This window comes from Mangifera indica, chromosome 19 (assembly GCF_011075055.1).
Source record: "Mangifera indica cultivar Alphonso chromosome 19, CATAS_Mindica_2.1, whole genome shotgun sequence".
NCBI classification, from domain to species: Eukaryota; Viridiplantae; Streptophyta; class Magnoliopsida; order Sapindales; family Anacardiaceae; genus Mangifera; species Mangifera indica.
The window spans coordinates 7,004,781-7,029,283 of record NC_058155.1 but is presented as its reverse complement, the minus strand read 5'-3'; the positions used below and the strand labels follow the sequence as shown (position 1 = coordinate 7,029,283).

At 32.7% G+C, this 24,503-nt stretch overlaps 1 protein-coding gene and 1 pseudogene across 5 annotated transcripts; one reads left to right on the top strand and one right to left on the bottom strand.

Annotated features, from left to right (window-relative positions):
• The first annotated feature begins 3,169 nt into the window (after nt 1-3,169).
• Nucleotides 3,170-13,955, top strand: LOC123203384 (putative transcription elongation factor SPT5 homolog 1). 5 transcript variants are annotated; one of them, XR_006499293.1, is made up of 22 exons: nt 3,170-3,686; nt 5,898-6,136; nt 6,272-6,418; nt 6,507-6,665; nt 6,745-6,828; nt 7,219-7,289; nt 7,386-7,743; nt 7,875-8,030; nt 8,118-8,215; nt 8,301-8,349; nt 8,422-8,574; nt 8,657-8,800; nt 8,899-8,989; nt 9,122-9,283; nt 9,359-9,407; nt 9,489-9,583; nt 9,662-9,740; nt 12,104-12,158; nt 12,255-12,356; nt 12,468-12,611; nt 13,156-13,256; nt 13,623-13,955. XR_006499293.1 is itself a non-coding variant. In XM_044619737.1 (22 exons), exons 1-22 carry the CDS (start codon nt 3,383-3,385, stop codon nt 13,866-13,868), a joined length of 3,090 nt encoding a protein of 1,029 aa, XP_044475672.1. In that variant the 5' UTR covers nt 3,173-3,382; the 3' UTR covers nt 13,869-13,955. The 5 variants fall into 5 exon arrangements, 3 of the variants coding, with proteins under 3 accessions (XP_044475672.1, XP_044475670.1, XP_044475671.1); XR_006499292.1 differs by having other exon boundaries at nt 3,171-3,686; nt 12,255-12,368; XM_044619737.1 differs by having other exon boundaries at nt 3,173-3,686; nt 12,251-12,356.
• A 284-nt stretch (nt 13,956-14,239) lies between these two features.
• On the bottom strand, nt 14,240-16,594 carry LOC123203385 (annotated as a pseudogene).
• Nucleotides 16,595-24,503: the final 7,909 nt, after the last annotated feature.

Sequence of the window (24,503 nt, the reverse complement as noted above, 5' to 3'; positions counted from 1 at the left end):
GCATTTTGTAGTAAATAGCTTACTATCTTTAGAATATGGAGTAGCTGAAGTTAGCTAAGTGGCTAAAATAGTTCATAGTAAAGCTCATGTTGGTATCATTATCTGCAAATTATGGCAACTGGGCATCCTTCTTAATGGAAGATGACATGTTCATTCAAATATTCTTCAAACTCCATTTATTCTGTTAGGTTGTAGGAAGTTGTTAATTTTTGTCCGAGGTACATCAGTCCAAGTAGATGGTGTGAACTAATCAATGACTCAGATTTCCAGTACACTTGTAGATAACTGTGTCATAAATTTTCGGATACGGAATAATTGAAAAATCAGGCTATTGTATGAAATAATATGATGTTAGTAAAAAATGATGTATACCTTAATGTATATTAGAAATTAGTATGTATCAGTGAACGTATCACATTATATAATATGTATTAGTCAATATTAATAATTTTATCGATATAAACTAATATAACTTTTTATAATAAATTAGGTAGGAGATGATCACCTAACCTAACATAGTAAAACTGGTGTAATTGTTTGTCTAAACCTTAGAATGTCAAACATTGGAGCATTATAAACAAGCGAATGAGGAAATAGGTTGCAACTTTCATGTCACTATTGTGGTACAACATATTGGGGTGGTGTATTCATAAGAATGAAAAACCATTTTCATGGAACCCATAATCAAGTTAATTTGTATAGTCAAATCCTTAGAGATGTTAAGATGAAATTTCAAGAGATGTTGGGAGCAGTGAAAAATTTAATAATGATAATGATGATATTTTTAAAGGGCAAAATACAAATCTAAAAAGGATTAAATTGATAATTTTCTTTAAAAAAATGTACAATACTGGGAAATGTATTCGAAGGTATATGAAGATGTCTTTATGACATTGCATTGCCATTTAATTTAGGGAAAAGTCCTTTTCTTTTTTTTTTTTTCACATGTAAAAGTTAGTGGGTGGTTGTGGAAGGGGATTGAAATCTCCTTTTTTATCTTAAAACAAAAGTTTCTTGCTTGAAGAAAGAGATTGATCTTGTGGGAAAAAACACTAGAAAAGTGTAAAAATGAGTAGAAAAATAATGGTTTTGCATTAATGTCAAATGGGTGGACATATCTAAAGGGTGGATAATTGAATAACTTTCTTGTTAACAGTGTAAGGGACAATTTTTTTTTTTTAAATTTATTGATATCTTTGAATTTTTCAAAAATATTTTAAAATGTTTGAGTTACTTAATAGTATTATGAAGAAGATAGGTGAAGAACATGTTATACAAGTGACAACAAATGGGGCATCTAATTATGTAGACGGTAGTAGAATGTTAAAAAAGACGAGAAAACTATTTTGATCTCTTTGTGCGACTCATTGTCTTAACTTGATTCTTGAGAATATTGGAAATATGTATTTTATGATACTTTTGCAAAAAGCTAAGCAAGTCACAACCTTCATTTATAGACATACATAGATGCTTAATTTATATAGAAAATTTGCAAAAGATAATGGCCTAGCGAAATTGACAATAACACAATTTGCAACCTCTTTTCTTACATTGAGTTGCATTGTGAACACAAAAACACCTCTTATATCCATGCTTGCATTGGAAGCACAAGGAAGTAGAAGACATACTTAGATGGTTAAGGGAGAAAAATTGTGGATGATATCTTGAATGATTGAAGATTTTGGAATTCAATACAATTTGACTTCAAATGTGTGAATTCATTGATAGATGTTTTGAGACTTGTAGAGGATGATGTGAAATTACCAATAGGATACATAGATAAAGCCACGAATAGGGTAAAAAATCAAATTACAAAGAATTTTTATTTTCTGGAGCATCAATACAAAAGTCTTTCAAGGTTTTGCCGCTTTGAAAATAAATATGAAAGATCATTGACATTTTTTGGAATTTTTGACTCTATAGGTCATTTCATATGGTAACATACTATCTTAAGCCTAAGTGTTGATCATTTTTGTTTTAAATTCATAATATAATTGCTTGAAAATTTGAATTTAGAAATCTAATATGTTTCATTATATATTACATACTATTATGATCCTAACTTCAATTTGGATAGAGAAGTTAAAATTACATTGTATAAGGTAATTGAAAAAATTATATATTACAATACGTAGTATATGATTCAAAATATAAAGATTTTGATATATAATTCGATATTCAGTATTATGATACGAAAACTTTAAAAGATTTTGAGTTTAAAGTAAGTAATAGGATTCAAGCTCAACTTGAGCCTCATGGGCTGAATTTATTTAATGGGCTTTTAAACCCAATTTGAATGTTTCATGATAAATAAATTTAATAAAAAGATAGAGTCATATCCATATTAGAATTCTAATAAAATAAGTAATGGAGGTGGATCTTGAACTCGAATTCTTGCTTGACTCAAATGAGCGAATTTAAGCGAAAGATATTTTAGTTTGAATTGGACTGAACTCAAACCCTCTTTTCTTATCGGTGTTGTCATATCATAACTTATCTTTTCAAGGATTCTTTATCTAATTCACTAACGATTCATTTGGATTTGAATGATTTTTTTTTTTTCATGAATCTTTTTTTTTTTAATTATTCTTCTTTTTCTCTGGTGACTTTTGTTTTCTTCACCAACGATATTGTTCACCAATCAAGCAAACCAAACTTACTCTTATGCTAACCATTTTGGATTTAAGTCGAGTTTGAGTGATTCTTTATTCGAGTTTGATTCAGTTTAAATCCACCTTATAATAGTGATATTTTCCCTCATTGCTTGTTATGTCTAGGACAAACTTATTGAAAATAACTTGTAAAAATCCTAATCAAGGCATAATGGTCTCAACGAGCAACAAACAACTAGATAACTCCTACCGGCTATTTTGCAAGGCAAAAGAAGGCTCTCAAAATATGCCCTTGTCAGAAAATGAATCAATCCAAAATCTTAGACAAAACGTATGCCCTAAATGCTCATACAAAAATGAGATATTAATAACCTTCTTAACTGAGATATTACTAATGCATACAATATTCCTTCTCATTTAAATTTGAATCAAACGATCTTAATCTTGTCAAATTTGAATATTGTTTTTCTTCAATAGAAGTGTTATGATTTTATATATATATATATATATATATATATATATATATATATATATATATATATATATATAGAAGAAAGTAGGAGGAACGGAAGACCTAAAGCCCATATCCTTTCTTCAACCTAAAGATTTTATTTTATTTTTAAATTAAAATTAAGTTAACAAAATTGTCTGTTAGAGCCAAAAATACTAACCCTCTTAAAATTTACAACCACCGTAGGGTTTTTTCCTTTCTTCTTCATTTCACATAATCCTCCATAATCAACTCTACTTACTCGCCAAATTTATCACCCATGCCTCGTCGAAGAGAGGAAGACGAAGACGATGTGGATGACGAGTATGATGACGAGCAGGCCTTGGACGACTTGGAAGACGAAGAGGAGGAAGACGATCGTTCCAATAAGAAACGCAGGAGATCTGAATTCATTGATGACGTGGCTGAGGAGGACGAGGACGAGGAAGATTATGACGATGATGATGAAGATTACGTCGGTGGGAGAAAGCCTAAGGCCAAGAGACGGACTGGGTCGGAGTTTTTCGATCTGGAGGCTCAAGTTGATAGTGACGAAGACGAGGAGGAAGAAGAAGGAGAGGACGGTATGTGTTCTTGAATTTGACTGAATTGAATTTGGTGCGGGAAAATTTGGATGTGTTCTTTTTCTGGTTAAATTTGGGTTTTTTGGTCTATGGCATTTGAAATTTAGTGGAGAGAAGGTTTAGTGATTGAAATTAGGTTAGAGATAGTGAAAAATTGCGCGGAAATGGATTGGTTTGTGAATTTTGTGTTGAAGTAGGGTTAAGTGATGAGAATTGATTATGGGAAACTTCATGATGGAGTAGTAAGTAGAAATGAAACGAAGATAGAGCATTTTTTAATTATTCTTTATTGATTAGGATAAAGGCTATGCTTTAAAGAGTATTTATAAATGACAATTTGTTGTAAATGGGATAAAATTGCGCTGAAGAAGGTGTGTTGAGTGGATGTTGATGTTTGTGGTTTTGTTCTGCAATTGTGAACGATGTTCCTGCTTGTTAAAAAAAAAAAAAAAATTAGAATTTAGGAGGTTATGGTTTGATAACTGTCATTACGTACAGGCAGTAATGTTTAATTTTTTTTTTTTTCAGATTAAGAGATTCTTAAGTGATTCTTTTTTTTTTTTTTTTTTTTTGTGAATTAGTGATATGGATAGATTGGTTGGAATATGGGGATTCCATTGGGTGACTGATAATTTGCTAAGAAGCTGTAGAAATTTTCCTTATAATGCCGTATAGAATCTTTGTGCCAAGTAGTGTAATGTCACTAAGAGTGTATTCACGCTGAGCTGGCTTGAGCTTGATTGTCAGTTAGAGCTCGATCGAACTTGAAACTAACTCAATTTAGCAAGCTTGAGCATTGGCTCGATTAAGCTTAAGCCGAGCTCAAGTCTAAGGGGTTTTGTATTGTCAAGTTCGAGCTTAGGGGTATTTGACTTGCTAAGATTGTGAGGCTGAAAGATTTCAATTTGAATGAGCCAAAACAATGTCGTTTTGATCAATATATGTTGAAATGACTTGACTTGGTACTTTAACCAAACTAAAGCTCGACTTAGTATTATAGTTGAACTTGAGCTTGATACCTTTAAGTCAAGTCGAGATCTAGCTAGTTTGAGAGGAGTTCGTCAAGCTTGAGCTCTACTCTTTCAAGTTGAGCTGAACTTGAATTAGCCCGAGCTTAAGCTTAGCTCGAACGTACCCCTAAATGTTGTGTAGAATTAGAGAAAGATTTGTTTGTATAGACAGGGTTTAAGCTCTATCATTTGACTTACAATTTGAATGGGGGAATCCTCATTTACTTGTAAAGTGGTGGATTTCTAATTTGAATGTTTTTCTTAGGGTTTGTCCCCTTACAACTACAATTGACTTGTTTATTTTTCATTAGCCTTGATATTTATGTTAATTTGCTTAAGTTTTGTATTGATTATTGATTATAGCTGCATGTTGTTGTAGTCATCATGTTTATTAGTATTCCACAATACACGATATGTATATTATGATACGATATAATATAGTTGGAAAACGTTATGTATCATAAGATGTATCGAATTAATATGTATAGTGGATGTATCGTACAATACGATACGTATATTATGATATAATACATATTACCGATATTGATTAATACCTCTTTTTAGAGAAAATGATGATGTAGCAAAGGTATATATGAAAAATTTTAAATTTTTAGAGGTATTTATTATATTTTTCGAAATGATGATGTGTCAATTATAATTTTTATTATTATTTTTTTAAAAGATGTATCCTACGATATGTGATACGGAAAATTAGATTTTTGATATACGGTTTGACTACCATGGTAGCCATAGCTTGGACTCTTGATTCTATATCTGCAGATTCTTTTATCATTAAGAAGCTATTTGGTCCTTGAAATTGTTCACGATGCCTAATGCCCTTTTGCATGTGTTTTCTTGATGTTTACCTGCTTTCATTTCTTGTTGAAAGTTTTCACTAGAATCATTGATAAGTACTTTTATGGTTCTGACATTTCTGCTGTTTGGTTCCATTTTGATTTTGTAGATGGCAGCTGTGTAAGTACTCCATTAGTTTTTTATATTTTGAAAATGAAATTAGAAGACGTGTCTATTTCACTCACTTAAAGCAATTTTGTTTGTCTCACTACTAGACATTAATAATTATAGTTTTGCTTATCTTATGCATCTGCTGAAGTTTGACTTTTCTGTTGATTCTAGTTTTCAATCTGCTTATTCCTGCTTTTTTCTGAAATTTCTGATTTATTTATCATGGAAAATGCAGACTTCATAGTTGATGGTGGAGCTGACCTACCTGATGATGTTGATGGTCGAGGGATTCATCGTCGTCCACTGCTGCCTCGGGAGGATGAGGCAGAAGATGTTGAAGATCTTGAGAGAAGAATTCAGGCAAGATATGCGAGGTCAAGCCATACGGAATATGACGAGGAAACCACAGATGTGGAGCAGCAAGCACTTTTGCCATCTGTTAGGGATCCAAAGCTTTGGATGGTTAAATGTGCGGTATGATTATAATTCTGTTGAGGTTTAAGTATATGAATGTTTCATTTCTGTAATTTTTTTCTTATTAATGTCGAAGGTTTGGGTTGGGGACATATATCATGTATATGTTCATTTAACTGTGTTAATTTATGTTAGATTGGCCGTGAACGAGAGGCTGCTGTCTGTCTAATGCAAAAGTTTATAGATAAAGGAGCTGAGCTGCAAATTAGGTCTGCTATTGCACTTGATCACCTGAAAAACTACATATATGTTGAAGCAGATAAAGAAGCCCATGTGAAGGAGGTATGGCTTTGGTGCTTGTGGGCTTGTTTTGGTTTAAAGGTGTGATGTTATTGATGTTTGATCTATTGTTGATTGGCTTCTGCATCAGGCATGCAAAGGTCTGCGAAATATATATTCCCAGAAAGTAATGCTCGTTCCTATAAGAGAAATGACTGATGTTCTTTCAGTTGAAAGCAAAGCAATTGATCTTTCTAGGGATACTTGGGTCAGAATGAAGCTTGGAAGTTACAAGGGAGACCTTGCCAAAGTATGATAAGTACCCTATAGTCCTTGTGACATTCTTGCTCAATTAGATTTCTCTAATCTTTGAATTTTGTGCTTTATAGGTTGTTGATGTGGACAATGTTCGACAGCGAGTAACAGTGAAATTAATTCCAAGAATAGATTTGCAAGCTCTTGCAAATAAGTTGGTATGAAATTTGTTACCTATTTTGCACTGTTTCCATTTTATTGGTATTGTACCCGATCTGGGTCCTTCTTGCATATGAGTGAATCAACAAAATCAGAATTTTGTCCCATAATGGCCTTAGGTATGACAGTGAATTTTGCCCATCTGGTTGTTTTTCTATTCTTAGTGGGAACATGGTCAATAATGGTATCTTTTCACCTTCTACTAACTTAATACAATGTTCATAGTTTCTTTAAAAAAAACAAAGAAGGGAAAATAAAAAAAATTCTCATAATGTTTACGTATATATTCTAGGTATCATTGATCTTCATTTTATTTGGTTTATCTGGAATTTTCTGGCAATAGTTGTTGGTTTATGCTGGTTATAATGACAAGCTTATTTTGGGCACAGGAAGGTAGAGATGCTCCAAAGAAAAAGGCATTTGTCCCTCCTCCACGTTTTATGAATGTTGATGAAGCTAGGTATTATTAATTGTGTCCCTTCTAATCATCAACTTTCAAATGTTTTGTAGCATAATTTGTTACTTATTGAGCCCGTTGTTTTCTGCTTTTTTCTAGGGAATTGCATATACGCGTAGAGCGTAGACGAGATCCAATCACTGGTGATTATTTTGAGAATATTGGTGGCATGCTGTTCAAAGATGGATTTTTGTACAAAACAATGTCAACAAAATCCATTAGTGCAGCGAACATAAAACCAACTTTTGATGAACTTGAAAAATTTCAAACACCTGGAGAGAATGGAGAAAGTGATATAGCTAGTCTTTCAACTTTATTTGCAAACAGAAAAAAAGGGCATTTTATGAAGGGTGATGCAGTTATTGTCATCAAGGGAGATCTAAAAAATTTGAAAGGATGGGTTGAGAAGGTTGATGAAGAAAATGTGCATATCAGACCAGAAATGAGAGGACTTCCTGTAAGAACTTGTTAGATGCCCAGTATATGATTTTCTGGTTATATTTCAAAATTAGTTGTCTACTATATGTGGGCAAATAATTTTCTTCATATTGGACATTGATTGATTATTTTTTGGCTGGGTTTGTGCAGAAAACTCTTGCTCTCAATCAAAAAGAACTATGCAAGTATTTTGAACCTGGGAATCATGTAAAAGTTGTCTCGGGGACGCAGGAAGGTGCTACTGGCATGGTTGTAAAGGTTGAACAGCATGTTCTGATAATTGTGTCTGATACCACCAAGGAACATGTGAGAGGCAAACTCATTTCTTCAGGGATAACTGTTTAAATGGATGTATTTAATGAATAATAATAATAATATATCTGTTCTCTTCAGATCCGTGTATTTGCCGATGATGTTGTGGAGAGCTCTGAGGTTACTACTGGTGTAACGAAAATTGGGGACTTTGAGCTTCATGACCTTGTGCTATTGGAGTATGCTCTTGCTTGTTGATGAATCAAATGTTTGTTTTTTTTCTTTTCCATCTGTGTTTAATGCGCTTATTTTATCTTGGTGCAGTAACAATAGCTTCGGTGTTATCATACGTGTGGAAAGTGAAGCGTTTCAGGTCAGTGATTATACTTAAAAGCTAGTTGGCGACTCTCTTTTGAACTTTCTAAGCATGTTATATTTATTCCAGGTTTTGAAGGGAGTTCCTGATAGACCAGAGGTTGCTCTTGTTAAATTGAGAGAAATAAAATACAAGATTGAAAAGAAATCTAACGTGCAAGATAAGAATAAGAATACTGTCTCAGTGAAAGATGTTGTTAGGATTCTTGAGGGTCCATGCAAAGTAGGATTCTTGTCTCATTTGATTTGTATTAGTATTACTGTAGAGCATGTAGTTAACATGTTTCCCCATTTCACCTTGTTAGGGCAAGCAAGGTCCTGTAGAACACATATTTAGAGGAGTTCTGTTCATCTATGATCGACATCATCTTGAACATGCTGGCTTTATATGTGCTAAAGCCAGTTCTTGTACTATTGTGGGTGGATCACGTGGCAATGGTGATAGAAATGTAAGCCTTTTATGCTCTTACTATGAATGTTGAAAGTATTGTCTTGGTTACTATTTTATAGGCAATTTTTAGCTCACTTGAGTTTCAAAATCTTTCAGGTTGATGCCTTTAGATTTAATAATCATAGACCTCCACCTCGTGTGCCCCAGTCTCCAAGGAGGTTTCCTAGAGGAGGCCATCAAAATGATTGTATCGTTCTTGACGCTAATAACTTGCTTGTTTAACTAATTATATCATCAGTGGACTTTTTTTTTCTAAGTTGATACCTTGTGGCCGAAGAACTGTGGAAATAGTTTTTCACCTTCTGCTTGAATGTTTCAGATGGAGGAAGGCATAGAGGTGGAAGAGGAGGGCATGATCCTCTTATTGGAACTACGGTAAAAATTCGCCAAGGTCCTTTCAAGGGCTACCGTGGTCGGGTTGTGGAAATTAAGGGACAATCAGTTCGTGTTGAGTTGGAGTCACAAATGAAGATTGTTACAGGCAAGTTTCTGCTAAATGATCTCATTTCTTTTTCCTGCTTCTCTGTATGGACAATTAACAACTTATTATTTGCAGTTGATCGGAGTTATATCTCTGACAATGTGGTTGTTTCAACACCGTACCGGTATGTAGAGTTATGTCTCATGCTGTTTTACATTGTTGTAATTTTCTCAGTCTGATTCTATGTCTGATTGTGCTTTGCCAGTGATGCTCCTCGTTATGTTATGGGAAGTGAAACTCCAATGCATCCTTCGCGAACTCCACTGCATCCATACAATACTCCAATGAGAGATGCTGCAGGTATTATCTTCTAAATCTTCTTGATCTTTCGTTTTTCTGTAAAATTTTCTTTAATTATTTCATTAATTTATCTTGCAGCAACACCAATTCATGATGGCATGAGGACACCAATGCGTGACCGGGCATGGAATCCTTATACACCAATGAGTCCACCAAGGTATTGCCTTAAAATCTGACCAATTTCTGCCTTCCCTTTTATCTATGTTTTAAGGATTTTACATGTTGAATACAATGTTAAATTGAATTAAAATTTTCTCGCTCAAAATTTAGAGATATTCTGTGTGGTTTCTGGTATCTGAATGGTTCTCCATTATCTGATAATTCCAAGTCACCGGCATGTCACCATGTTGTAACACAATTTACAATATAATATACTACCAGAAAATGCATCTGGAGTTGAAAGGATTTGTCACTTTTACTGAAGAAGAATTTTGAATAATACTATATGTATAAACAAATTTGTACAACTTGATGTGGTAACATATAATTAGGTGTTTTTGAAGGGAGAGAAAAAGTAAACAATCACATAACCCAATCATAAGCTTATTCAAGAATTTTGTGTGCAAAGTAACTTTAAAGATATGTGAATTGTTAACATGTTCCATACCTATATATTCATTGTATTTAAATCGTATGTGAATTCTATTGAGTTATTTATAGCACTTAAAATTTTTCAGGCAGTGTAAGTCATAGTGGGGGAGAATGGAGGAGATAGACGAATAAGACAGAGAGATAATCAAGAATTAAAAAATAGATAAAGAAATATAGAGGAACAGGGAGAAGTTAGACTAGTAGAATTGGAAAACAACAACAATATAGAAAAAATTTCATATGAAATAGTCTAATCCTATTTAAACAATGAAACATTGAATGAGAGCATTATTGAAATAATACTAAAAATTACCACTCCTAAAATCTAATCCTATTTCCCCTGCATCAACCCCTTTCTTAAAAGAGCTGAAAAGAAAAGAACCTAGTGGATGTTTCCAACAAATAAAATAACACCATAGCTGATTCATAGTATCGAGATTATTCTACATAGCAGCATGGGGCTAAGACAACAATGTTTATGTAACAAAAAACTTATATAAGATCTATAGACTATGGAAAAATCCACAATGAATTCACAAGAGGCTTGAAGTTGCTTTGCTCATGTTTCATCTCAAGATATTCTTCTCGACTTGCAACTTCCTCAGCAACCTTTTCAAGTTCCATTGGAGTTACCTAGATAGGCTCAAAGATGTTTCCTTCACTCTTTGGCTCATTACTCAACAAGTTTTTCATCCTTCAGAATTGTGATACGTACCTAGGAAGAACCACACCCTAAAAGTTATTTATTGAAATTTTCATATAAACTTCACACCAGAAGCGTATACTTTTTTTATGTGAAATCCAAGTCTCAAACTTTGTTCTTGAGATTGTAACATACCATTATACTCTCTAGTCACAATGTTGGCACTCATGCGAGTTGGTTCTGCACTAGCTTCTTGCCCACACCGGAAGCGCATATTTTCCGATATGAGATCTAAGTCTCATACTTTGCTTTTGGAAATGTAACATACCATCGCCCTTCACAGTTCCGGTGTCTGCACCCATGCGTTGACATACCACTTGCACTGCACAATTGCAATTGAAAGATGTGATATTAGTTTTGATACTAAATGATACGAACCTTATGAAAACTACACCTTAAAAGTTAACTGTTGAAATTGAAGAATTTAAAGTCATATAAACCCCACACCAAAAGCCCGTACTTTTTGATGTGGGATCCAAGTCCCATACCTTGCACTTGGGATTATAGCAAATTGTAAGACATCTAAGGCTGTTTTGAAAATTACTATGGAAATCGTTTACATTGATTTGGAGTTTTTGTATAGCAGTGACACTTTTTGGATGGCATGTAAGGGACTAAAAGTTATTTCAATATTAAAAGTAGTGGATCAAACACACTTGTTCGATGAGTGGTAACTTGGAAATTGAACAGTATTGGAATTAGTATTGTGAACAGTAGTGACGTTACCATGAATACTTCCAATGAACTGTAACATGTAGCATCGCTGAGATTGGCTGTTTTGACAGTTTCTCAGCTCTGTTACTACTTGTTTGGGGTTTTCTGAATTTTCTGTGTGATTTGTGAAAATTTAGGGTTCTAATGTTGGGGAAATCTAGGGCTTTGATTTGAGCAAAAATTAGAAGAAATTTAGAAGTAGATCTTCTGATACCAAATTGGAGGGGGAAGAATTTGACCGATAGATAATCAAGAAGTAGAAAAACAGGAGATAGAATAATAATAGCACAGATATTTACAAAAATAAAACAAAAGGACAATCCAAAGGGGAGAAAGATCTAGATCTTATTCCATAATAGTGAACCGCATAAGATAGTCTATCCTTATTAAACCATGAAACATTGTAATAAAACTACTCTTATAGTCAAAATAAAATTTGAAAAATTCTATTCCTATTTCTTTTATGTAATTTTTTGTCTAATTATCCTTGGAATTGTCATGATAACAAACAGGGATATTTGGGAGGAGGGAAACCCTGCTTCCTGGGGAACCAGTCCACAGTATCAGGTTGGAGATCTTTTATTACTTTGCCCAAGGCAGAAGATAAAGATATCGTTGTTCTTTGTTTATGAATTAAAATCACTGCTTTTTTCTTCCAGCCAGGAAGTCCACCTTCACGTCCTTATGAAGCACCTACACCTGGCTCAGGCTGGGCCAATACTCCGGGTGGCAACTATAGTGAAGCTGGAACACCAAGAGATAACAGTTCTGCTTATGGTTATTTTGTTTTTATCATTATGCTAATTTTTATTTTGTTTCAGTAATTTATGTTTGTTCTTAGTGTACATGTAATTAAAGTTTAAGTACTTGTTGCAGCCAATGCTCCAAGTCCTTACCTGCCATCAACTCCAGGTGGGCAGCCTATGACGCCAAACTCAGCCTTCTATCTTCCTGGAACTCCTGGAGGGCAGCCAATGACCCCAGGAACTGGTGGTCCGGATGCTATGTCTCCTGTTATAGGTACGATCATTGGTTTCCTCCCTTTGCAAGTATAAACTAGTGTGATATGAAGGATTAGATTTCTATTTGCATCTGCTGTATGTGAGTTTTGTATTAACTTGCAAATCTTGGTATGCCAGCCAAAACAGTCTGCATGCTAGAATTGCACATTAAGTTCAGATGGGGGTAAAAATGATCCTTTTTCTTTCTTTCCTTTTTTTGGGTAGTCATTTGATTCTTCTTGTACCCATTCCTTTAGAATTAAATCAAGCTCAGCAAATATGTTATCTCAACCATTTACTATTGGGTTACCAAGTAAATGGATTTAAAGGTGCATCATTTCAAAAGAAATTGATGAGGTCCTTAATTTAATGTGCTCAGTTCTCGAAGCTTGCTAAGAAGCTATTTAGTTTCCTATAAATCAAATATTAGCATTTGATTCTAGATGCATCATTTGCTAGACAAAGCCTTAAGTCCACTTTTTAACACTCCATGCACATAGTAAATGTTTGATGTCTTGTTATTAGTTGATTTGAGGGTCTTAAACGTTTTAACTAAATTGCAGGATCAGACAATGAAGGACCGTGGTTAATGCCAGACATCTTGGTTAATGTACGTAAGTTGGGGGAGGATTCTGGCATGGGAGTTATACGAGAAGTGCTTCCGGTATGTATTCCAATAACTCTTTTGGTTTAAAATTTTGCTTGTAACTTAGCTTCGGTCTACACACTATTTCTCATCAATCCAGAGATGCATGCTTAGGCAGTTTGAGGTTTTCCTCCTTATTATTAACTTCATTTTTATGAATTACCTCGAAAATGGATTTTGGTGGTTTAGTTTCAGGGAATCTGGCTTTCAGTTTTGTTATTTGAATCTGCAATAATGGGTTCACTAAAAGCATAGTTTATCACTTTAAAGGATTAGCTCGACCGTTTTTCTCATATATCAGAAGCATGCATGGGTTTGATGGGTTTTGTGTTGTATATGTTTGTTTTGTTTAACTAAACTCCGGAGGTTTTGTTTATGTTCCAGGACGGATCTTGTAGAGTGGTGCTTGGGTCAAGTGGTAATGGTGATACAATATCAGCCCTTCCCACAGAAATAGAAATAGTTGTGCCGAGGAAAAACGACAAGATCAAGATCATGGGTGGTGCACTGCGTGGTGCCACTGGGAAATTAATTGGTGTGGACGGTACAGATGGAATTGTTAAAGTAGATGACACACTGGATGTTAAGATATTAGACATGGTTATATTAGCAAAATTAGCCCTGCCATAATACGCCATTAACATGCCTGTAAACCAAAATTCATAATGTATATTGTTCTTGATGCGTAATTTTGAGGATTTCATGTCATTGATGAAATTAGAGCTCGCTCTCTCATTTTAGGGGTTTCCTTTTTTTTTTTTTTTTGTTCATTTTAGGGGTTTCCTGGATTATGTTAGACGAACCCTGATACGAAGTGGGTTTTTATAAAAAAATGAGTGATTTTATTATTAAAAGTTAAAAGTGGGATAATCACAATTTCTCTTACTAATTTCTTGGTTTGGTAAATCGCCAGCATTTATAAATTTGACTAAAATTCTGAGCCTATAATGAGTAAAATAAAATGATCAAAATTGGTTCCCGCACTCAAAATACAATATTTCAGATCACAAAAGATTTTATATTAATAAAATACTACCAGGGATGAGCAACTGAATACGTTGACAAACTCAAATTAACAGGCGACTGGATGCACTAGACAGCAACATCAACCTTTTTATCAGAATGAATCCATATAAATATCAAAATAGAGACGATTTTTATTCATGTGCAAATTCACAACACTCTGCTCCGCTTTGTCAATCAAGTTCTACTCTTCCATGCGGATGATGCATCGAAGGCTTTCACCTTTAAGCATGTACTCAAATGCCTTGTTGATCTCTGAGAATGGAACTGAATGTGTAATGAACTTTTCTAGCTCAAGCTCCTGCAGAATTTTGCAGGAAATCAATGGGTGCCTATGCATGATTTAGTTTGGAATAAAAAGTTTCCCAGTTTGAAAATCACTTTAAAACTGGTGGGTTTTACATTACTTAGCTTAGCTTACCTTTTTCATGTATTTTTCAACTACAGATGGAAGAAGGTCAGAACGGGGCTTGTAGTTTCCAAAGAATGTGCCCTTGAGTGTTCTTTCATTCAGTAGATTCATAGGGTGAGTCTTGAACACAGCATCTTTATGAGGTACCCCCACAAGAACAGCTACTCCCCAACCCTGACAGTTAAATTTTATGGCCCATTAGCATTCTAAATAGAACATATTTAGACTAATTGTTGACGCTAAATTCTGTTTAACATGAATTTGATGGACTTACATCATGGACACATTCAAATGCAGAAATCATGGCATCAATATTTCCTGTACATTCAATGCTTTGGTCGACTCCTCCGTCGGTTATCTCAGCAATCACCTATTAATTTAGCAATGTGTAAGCTGATTGTTAATAACATTATCAGATATAAGATCAGAAATATTATCATCAGTGAATACTAGTACAAAAAATGGGGAAAAAGAGTCCAGAGACAAACTTCTTGAACCTGCTTCTTGTGGTCTTTCGGGGTTACAAATTCAGTCACTCTAAACTTCTTTGGTGAAAAAGCAAAGTAAAATCTCAGAACTATTGCAAACAGAGATTTTATCACTATTCACTAATAGATTACATCCTTATTATAGTTATACTCAATGGAAGTATGATAACACTAACAAGAAAATAGATAGTTTACCTTCTTCAAATCTATTTGAATTCAAATCGACACCAATGATCCAAGAAGCCCCAGCAATTCGGCTCCTTCAGCAGCCTAATCACATGGAACCAACATAACATTCACATGGTCATTAGAAAAGAATGGATGTGAAAAAGAAATATTCACAACATTTTGGTATGACAGATAGATAAAGATACTCACGGCAAGGTCAACAGCACCTAATCCGAATATGGCAACCGTAGAACCTTTTGGAGGTTTTGCAACATTAAGAGTGGCACCAAGGCCCTAAAATCAACAACAAACATCAAATTATCATCAATTCATAACAGAAAAAGATATCTTTAACCATGATTTTTCTTTTACAGGAATCATTAAATCCATTGTTTGATGTCTCAATACCTGTTGAAATTCCGCAGCTGAGAGCACAAACTTTGTCAAGGGGAGCCAAGGGGTTGATCTTGGCAAGACAACCAACATGGGCTACAGTGTCCTCACTAAAGGTTGATGTGCCAACAAAAAGGTAAATTGGTTTGCCATTGATGGAGAATCTTGATTTTCCATTATTAAGCATAATACCCCTATCAGTGTTGATTCTCAGAAGATTACACATGTTGCTCTCTTCAGACTTACAGTGAGCACAATGTTTGCATTCACCAGTGAACACAGGAAGCACATGATCCCCTGGTTTGAGATCAGTCACCCCCTCACCAACGCTCTCCACAATCCTATTCACCATTAAACACATACAAAATCATTTTAATATACGCAAAATATACATTGAGATATTTTAAAGGGCGACAAAATGTACCAAGTTCACATACCCTCCAGCCTCATGGCCATAGATTCTAGGAAATAAAGGGTTCTGCCCCTGAAAAAGGGGAAAAAAATACGTTTTGATGAATTCAGTTAATTTGTATAAGTCACTATAAAATGCTCTAGTTTATGAAATTGCGAAGCATTACCTTGGCTTCCTAGAAATAAACATCAGTGTGACACAATGAAGTGTTGGGTATCTTCAAACGAACTTCATTTGCTTGAGGAGGTGCCACTTCAACTGCTTCAATCGTCAATGGTTTCCCAGCTTCCCACGCCACAGCAGCTACGTAAAAGAATATAAAACTCTTCAGTTACTGAGGAAAATGAAAAAGAAAATGAAGTATAATTTCATGAACTTCAATAAACTAAAAAGATCAAAACAATGCACCTTTGCAGCGCATGACCTGACCAGATGTGCATGCCATCTCTTCTTATACTTGTAAATTGACAACAAGACACAGAATTGAAAGATTAAATTTTGGGCAACTATTATAAGGTTTGGTAGTCTTCGCTCTTGGTGGGTAATGGTTCTACTTTGAGGGGATACTTATACCCTATGAATGCAGATACAGACTTACATTTAGAGTGCATTTGGTTAAGAGTTTTTAAGATTACCTTGGTAATCTATTTTTTATTTCCTTGTTTGATTTGTCAGTAATAAAATATTACAGTACTCTTCTATTACCAATACTGGCGTGGCAGGTAATATAGGTAGTAATCTGATTACCACCTTCACCTTAGGTATTTAAAGATTACTGGGGTACTCTTGAGTTTATTATAGAAAAATTATTATTTATTAATTTTTTGAGATAAAAATAAATTTATTTTTAATTAATATGAAAAATAATATAAAAATATTTAAAAATAATTATATTTAAGGGTATTTAAGTAAAATAATTTACTAGTAATCTTTTATTACCTTTAACCAAACACAATAATTATTTATACCTATCAAATTTTATCAAATATAGTAATCATTTATACCCAATAATCTTTTAAATAATTTATCTTTAAGGTAATCTTTCTATTTTAGTAATCAAATATTACTCAAACCAAACACCATATATTGATGCGATTCTTATTGTTTTAATTAGACTTTTCAACTAAACAGTTTCTGAAAACCACAAGCGTTCCCAGATTTTGTTTCCATCTTGGTTACAAAACCATTCCCAGATTTTGTTTCCAGCCAGGATACAAAACCATTCCCAGATTTCGTTTCCAGCCAGGATACAAAACCATTCCCAGTTTTGGTTTCTAGGATCTACGTTCCAGGTTTAGTGGTTTCACAATTTAATGATACAAAAGTCAACGATAAAGACAAAAGATGGATGTTTATGGAATATTTTAAAATCAAGAGGCTTGAAAATTAATCCCAATAATATTTGAGATCCGAAGCGTTGGAAATTCCATGGCCCCCTACTATGGCAGCCGGCTAGGTCCATGGCCTTTTAGGCTGGATCTTGAGTCTAGACAAAAGGGTCGTAATTATTAAAAAAATTAATTAAATAATAATTATAATATACAAAAATATTTTTTATTAAAATTAATAAATTCTCCTATTATTGTAAGATTTATTAATTAATTTTATTTTTAATTTAAATTTATTTAATTATATAATAATATATATATATATATATATATATATATATATATATATATATATATATATATAAAATTTTATTGATATAAATTAATAAATATTATATTTTTTTAAGTTTACCTTATTTAAATTCAATCCTAATAGATATATTTTTTTTTGGGTGGAGTAATAGTTCCACTTTGAGAAGATATTTATAAATAATTATAGTCCATGAAAGCAATAAAAATAATAGATTAATGACATTGTTAAGGTTCAAAAATTTATTAGCACTCAAGGTTTAGTGCATTCACAAACTCATGTTTACTAAATTTCAAAAATTTAAATAGTCATTCATCAATAATTAAAATTAGTAGAATTAGTTAATTATAAAAGTAAAATCGTTATTTAACTAACAATATTAAAAAATATAAAAATTTATATCATTTTTTTCTTTAATTTAGAAAACTAATAATTGCTCCTCAAAATTAAATTTTGAAAAGTTATATTTCCTCTCCTAGTGTTTCAATTTTTCAGGATCAATTTTCCAAAATGAACAACAGTTTCTCCAGTGCTCTCTCTCCCTCCTTTCAGACTCTCTTTCTCTGATACTACTCTTAGCACTCATTTTCAATATCGATTCGTTCAAACGTCTACTTGCCCAAAGATCAACAAAGACAATTTCGTTGATCTAAAATCAAGATGATTTCGTCCAAACAAAGGCATTGTTTGGTGTAGATGAAAGCGTTACAAGTTTCAGATCTTAAATTAAGATTCATCGATTCTAAATAAAATCGATATAAATTTTTATATTTTTTAATATTATTAATTAAATTATGATTTTATTTTTATAATTAACTGATTTTGTTAATTTAAACTATTGATAAGGGAGTATTTAAACTTTTAAAATTTAATGAAAAGGAGTTATGAGGATACACTAAATCTTGGTGAGAATTAGTCTTTTGGCCTGTTGTTAATGGCTAAGTTAGACTTTCCAACCAAACAGTTTTCTGAAAACAACATGCAAGTGGCAACTGTCACAAAACCATTCTCCGATTTATAGAAGTCTCTGGTTTTTGCCCGGTTAAGTCTTGGTTTAGTGATAATCTAGAATATCTAAACTCAATTTTAATTATGTGATTAGGAATTTAGATTTTTTTTAATTATGTTAAGAGTAGTGATTAGTTGTATACATACCCCCCATGTGATACCTCTATCTGAACAAGATCAAATTATTATTTTTTACTTAAACTTTGATAAAATAATAAACAAGACGAGTTTAATAGAGAATGATGACTATGGTACTACAAAAGTGATCGAACTATTCTAATTAAAGTTGCAGGATAAATGTGAAGGTGGTAGAGTTGAAGGAGCACCATATACTAGTGGTGACAATATAGGTGAAGGAGATGGAAGTGTACACAAGATTCTCCAACTCTTTGACTATGAGAGATAGATTATCTTCCTCCAAGGAATGGTTCAATGCATTATGGGTGGATAGTCATAGGCGACAAGGGATTAGTTAGCTTGAACACCTTTACATTGTACTTAATGCAAAACCTTGAATACGAGATAGGATAACTCCCTTTTAACTATTTAAAGTACTTTTGTTATCGTTGAAAATTGACCATTTGGTGTGTTAAAAAGATAAGTAGCCCATACGATTAAATTAGGACGAAAGTTTTTTTTTCTTATACCTAAAAGTATTTTTGAATTGGAAGATTCGTTTATAGTAACAGTTCTAGTAGTTGAATATTGTGCTCCTACTAATCTGCGTACTTCTTGTCAAAAGCTAGTAAACAATAATACCTGTTCAATTCAAACTAGTCATTATATGGATTTTTTTAATAATATGTAAAAGTGTAACTCTTATTAGTGTGATTGGTTGTAATTATTATTTTTAATGACACAAATTGATACGACGACAACAACAGTAAAAAGTTATTAAAGCATTTGAATTTTTTTAAATAGTTTAAATATTTGATTTGGTTCGTGGTAAATAACTTTTTCCCTCTTTTACAATTAAAGTTAACTAATAGAACTAGTTGATGGCCAAAAAATTTAATTTTCAAACTTAAGAGTGAAAAAGTGTCATTTCCACAAACTTTGGGCGGGAAATAGTGCTTTAGCCTCTTGATTGTTTTTCCCAATAATTGATAAGTGGGGTCGAGAAAGAAGAAGGTGTTGCCAAGCGTTGAGGAGGGAGTGCTAGTAGATCAGTGCCCACATGTCATTTCACTATAATAAGAAGAAACAGAACAAATAGCTGTGGCTTATTTGTAGAAGAATAACTTCTACTTTGTCCTCTTTCTACGTTCGTTTTCGCCCCAAACTTTACCAAAACAAAGAGAGAGGATGGTGGGCCAACTGACATATGTTAAAAGTTGCATGCTTTAATAAATTTGTTAAAAAAAAAAAAAAAAGCAAAAATATGAAAAGTTAAGCGAGAAATGGATATGCAAATAATGCAGTGTTAGTGGTTAAATTGAAAGCATCACTTTCCCAAGAAAATTGTAGCATCACTTTCTCAAGAAAAAAGGTTCCTAACCCAATTTCATTATTGGGACAAAATTGACTTACTGCACCAAGACAGTGACAATGACAAATCTCAGCCTTCATTTTCATTGTTGAAATTGAGATTGATCTCCACCAATCCTTACATATTTCATTTCATATGATATTGTCCACCCGATTAATTCCGGACCTTTCATTTTCATAGATAGTCTTGTATAAGACTTATGCATGAAGACAATCAATTCGATAGTTGTGGTTGGATTTTATTATGGATTTTTGACCATATTTTTCATAGATCCCTTTTATCTCTTCTTTCTCTGAGCTCAGGTTATAGAAGAAGGAGAAAAAGGAACCAAGAAAAATGTATCAGCAACAATTAATTATGAAGAAAATGATAGTTTTTTTATGATTTTTTTTGTACAAATATATTTTTTATTATTCGTTTCATTATACATGTATATATTTCCATATTTTCTAAGTAGGGACAGTAGCTTGGTACGTCTGGCCCTGGAAAGCTAAGAAACTTTGTAAGTAGGAAAATCAATTCAAATTTTATTTTCAGGAATGAAAAGCTGATTTCAGTTTTTACCTTCACTCTTATTACAGTGAAGGGCCTTCAGTAATGCTTCTATCCAGGTTTCATTTTCTTCTAATGGGCAGTTGTTGGGCAGTCATCTGAGTGCATTCACTAAGTGGGTGGCAGGTACTTGAGAAAGCTACATATATGCTCAATAGTAGGAAGTAGTTTTCCAACCATTAATTTTCCATCCCCACGAATAATTCCCCACTAAGATGGAGAGACATAATGATGATTTTATGAGAATACAGTGCTCACATACCTATCACTCTTTGACACTCTTGTTAGCTTCGGAGACAAGTGTCGGAACATTTGTAAAGAGAAAAATTTATATCACATAAAATCAATTAGTTTATGTTAAAGTTTAATCTCTCACACTTATATACCATTCATTTATATTGTATTTATTAAATATGAAATTTTAGTTTTTAACACCTTTCTTCAAGTACAACCACTATAAGTATTAGGCTCGTTGTTTGGTTGAATCCTTTTTTGAACCGTTGCGTTGTCACTTATATCCAGAAACACTTTAAATTGTTAAGCGCACCATTGGCTTATGCTCTAATATCATGTCAGAAAACAATGAGTCTGTAAGTGTGAAAATTGAAACTCATATTATATAAAATCAATTGACTTGTGTTAAAGTTCAATCTACTATACTTATATACCACTCATTTATACTGTATTTATTAGATATGGACTTTAGTCTCCAACAATGAGTATTATTATACGATCAAATTTATATACAAATAATGATATATTATCTTATGATTGAATGTTTCTTTTTATTTTTATTTAAAATTAATTATTTATATGATAACATATTATTATTTATACACATAATTTTATTGTTTAAAGATTGAAAAAGAAATTGTGTTGTGAATAATGCAAAATCTAGTCAATTATATGTTAGATTTACACTGTAAGATTATTAAAGATTCAAGGGGCATTGTGAGCCACTCCATCAATCTTGGAGAACTAGATGTGAGATATTTATGATGTCATTTTTTTTATCGTTATATTTGGGATATTATCCTAGATTAGTATCAAAGCATGCTTAGATTGTTTCCGTGTCTACGTGTCATATGTTTACGAATTCGCTATGATAAAATTTTATGAAAATCTAAAACTGGTAATGGTTCATAACTTTTGATATCCAGCATATTCATTATCTCTTTTGGTGTCGTTGGAATCCCCATTGAAAGAGCTTTCTATCAATATATTGTATGCTTAAATCTGAGATCGGGTTGCGAACTTATGATGTTCTTAAGTTTCAAAGGTTAGGGATGTATATTGTTATTGTTCAGCCCCACTCTCACTTTGGGAGAGTGTGTCTCACCACTTACCTTTTAGTTATGAGTTTAAGTTGATACTACTACAACTGGCAACGGATATTTTCCGGTTTGCAAAATTTCCATACGATGCTCACATCTTTTATGGGTTTAAGTCATCAAGACCAGCAACTAGACTTTAACCAATGACTAGGTATCATCTTAGTTTGGGGTGGATACGTAATGAATTGAATCTAAACACCCATTTGTTTAAGTTTGATTTAAATGAAAAAATAATTTGATTCAAATTTGACTTAAATTTATCAAACCAATATTAAATGCAGTTCAAATAAAAATAATTCGGTTTGAGTTTAATTCTAATTTATAATTCGAATCCATGATTTAGATATGTGGCTTAGGTACATGATTCATATTCGTGACTCATTGATAAAATAAAATCATTTAACAGTTATTTAATATAATTCGAATCGAGTCATAAGCTAAATTCGAACCAAATCAAATTATCTACTCAAATCACGAGCCAAATGTTTTCTAACTCAAATTTGACTCAGTTTCAAAAAGAGTCAAACTCCTAACTCAAATTCAGTTCAGATTTGAATTAAATGAATTCAAATTAAGCTAAACCAAGGAAAGTTGCCTTTTGAGCTTAAGCCAAGTTGGTTAAGGTCCAACTCTAATCTTAGTCATCTCTTATTCGATATCTAATAACAAAAACAAGTAAACTTTCCAGTTCAAGACAATTAGAAGACATCCACCGAATAAGGGATTTATCTAGAATTTTTTATAGATATTCTTTCATTGTATATTAGTGACAACAACGAGAAAATATCTCTACCTTTTTAATTGAGATATTTTTCATGCCATTAATATTCACATTTAATAAAATTAAAATAAGAAAAAATTTATCATAATTTTATAGGAAAAGAAATTTTGGATTATCATAATTTGAATATAATTTCTCCTCAGTAATTTTATATATATATATATATAAAGGATTACCTTAGAGAAAAGGTATGATAATTGTGAAACTATCAAAGAGATATTAGATTTAACTCCAAAAGTTGTATTTATAGTATTGAATACATATTAGCTAAGAGCTACACTATGGATGTAAGCATTTCAACCATCAGGCCAAACCAAATTAGAGTAGTTGACATTATTGTTACACAACGGTTGACAAATTATAGTCTATTCAAATCTAATCATTTTCAGATAACTTATCTTACGCAAAGTTTGAAATTGTGTACTTCAATTGGTGACAAAATTTTGCATCAATAATTTAGCATGTTGAAACTTTTGGCCTCCATTAGATAGCCCCAATAGGGAAGAACAAAAAATACTTTAGAGCACCAAACACCACATCATGGTCCCTTTAGTCAACATTCTAGGCCAACAATCGTGGTTATTGCCCTATAGAACTTAACACACCTAGCAATATTTTGACCTTGGTTGGTAACAGGATAAGCAAAAACTCAAATGATGTAGCGGAAAAAAAAAAACATAAATATCCATACAAAAACTCAAATGGAATAACTAACTGAAATTCAAATACATAAGCTGACAAAAAGATTGAAATGGCCTTATGTTATCTCTATGCCTACTAACTTCTTCTAGCATCGCAACCATCTCAATTATCTGGACTTGTAAAACATGAAAAGTAAGGAAGTGAGTGAGAATCATTCAGTATGCATCAGACTATACTTAAACTTTTTCTTAATTCCCATAATACCCTTGACATAATCCACTTAAAGTTTTACTTGAGAAGCTTTAAAGTCTTATATTACTTTCTTGGGAAACATTATAGTCCCACTCAATCATCTAGGATCTTTCCAAATCCTCATATGGAATGACCCTTTATTTTATTACTTGTTCGAGTGAAAACATTTCCAATACTGAAACAAGATAACTATGCCAATCGAACTAGGTTAAGATAAGGATTCAACACCTTGACTGTGTAAGCTAATTATGCAGTCCCTTAACCTACACCATTTGATTATTTTAATTGAACTAGGCTTTACTACAGAGCAAATGTACCCTATTGTAATTATTATATCATATTGTAAATTATTGGGCCTGACTGCGGGCAATGTAAGGAGAAAATCTCACAAGTGTCCCCTCATAATGAGCCTTATGACTAAAGTCATAACTAGCATGCATGCATCTTAAGCCACTAACTCAACTTAGGCTCGTAATAACTTTCACCTAACTTGTATCTCGTGCCATACTTATAATATTTTTCTCGACATGTTCGAAACTACTGTGTACCTTTTAATTTCGTACTATCATTTAGGACTAAATCTTGAACACTTAAACTCATTACTTCTCATCCTTTTAAACTTTTCTTCAATGTACAATTGTGTGTTATAGAAGGAATAGTTATGAGCTCTTTT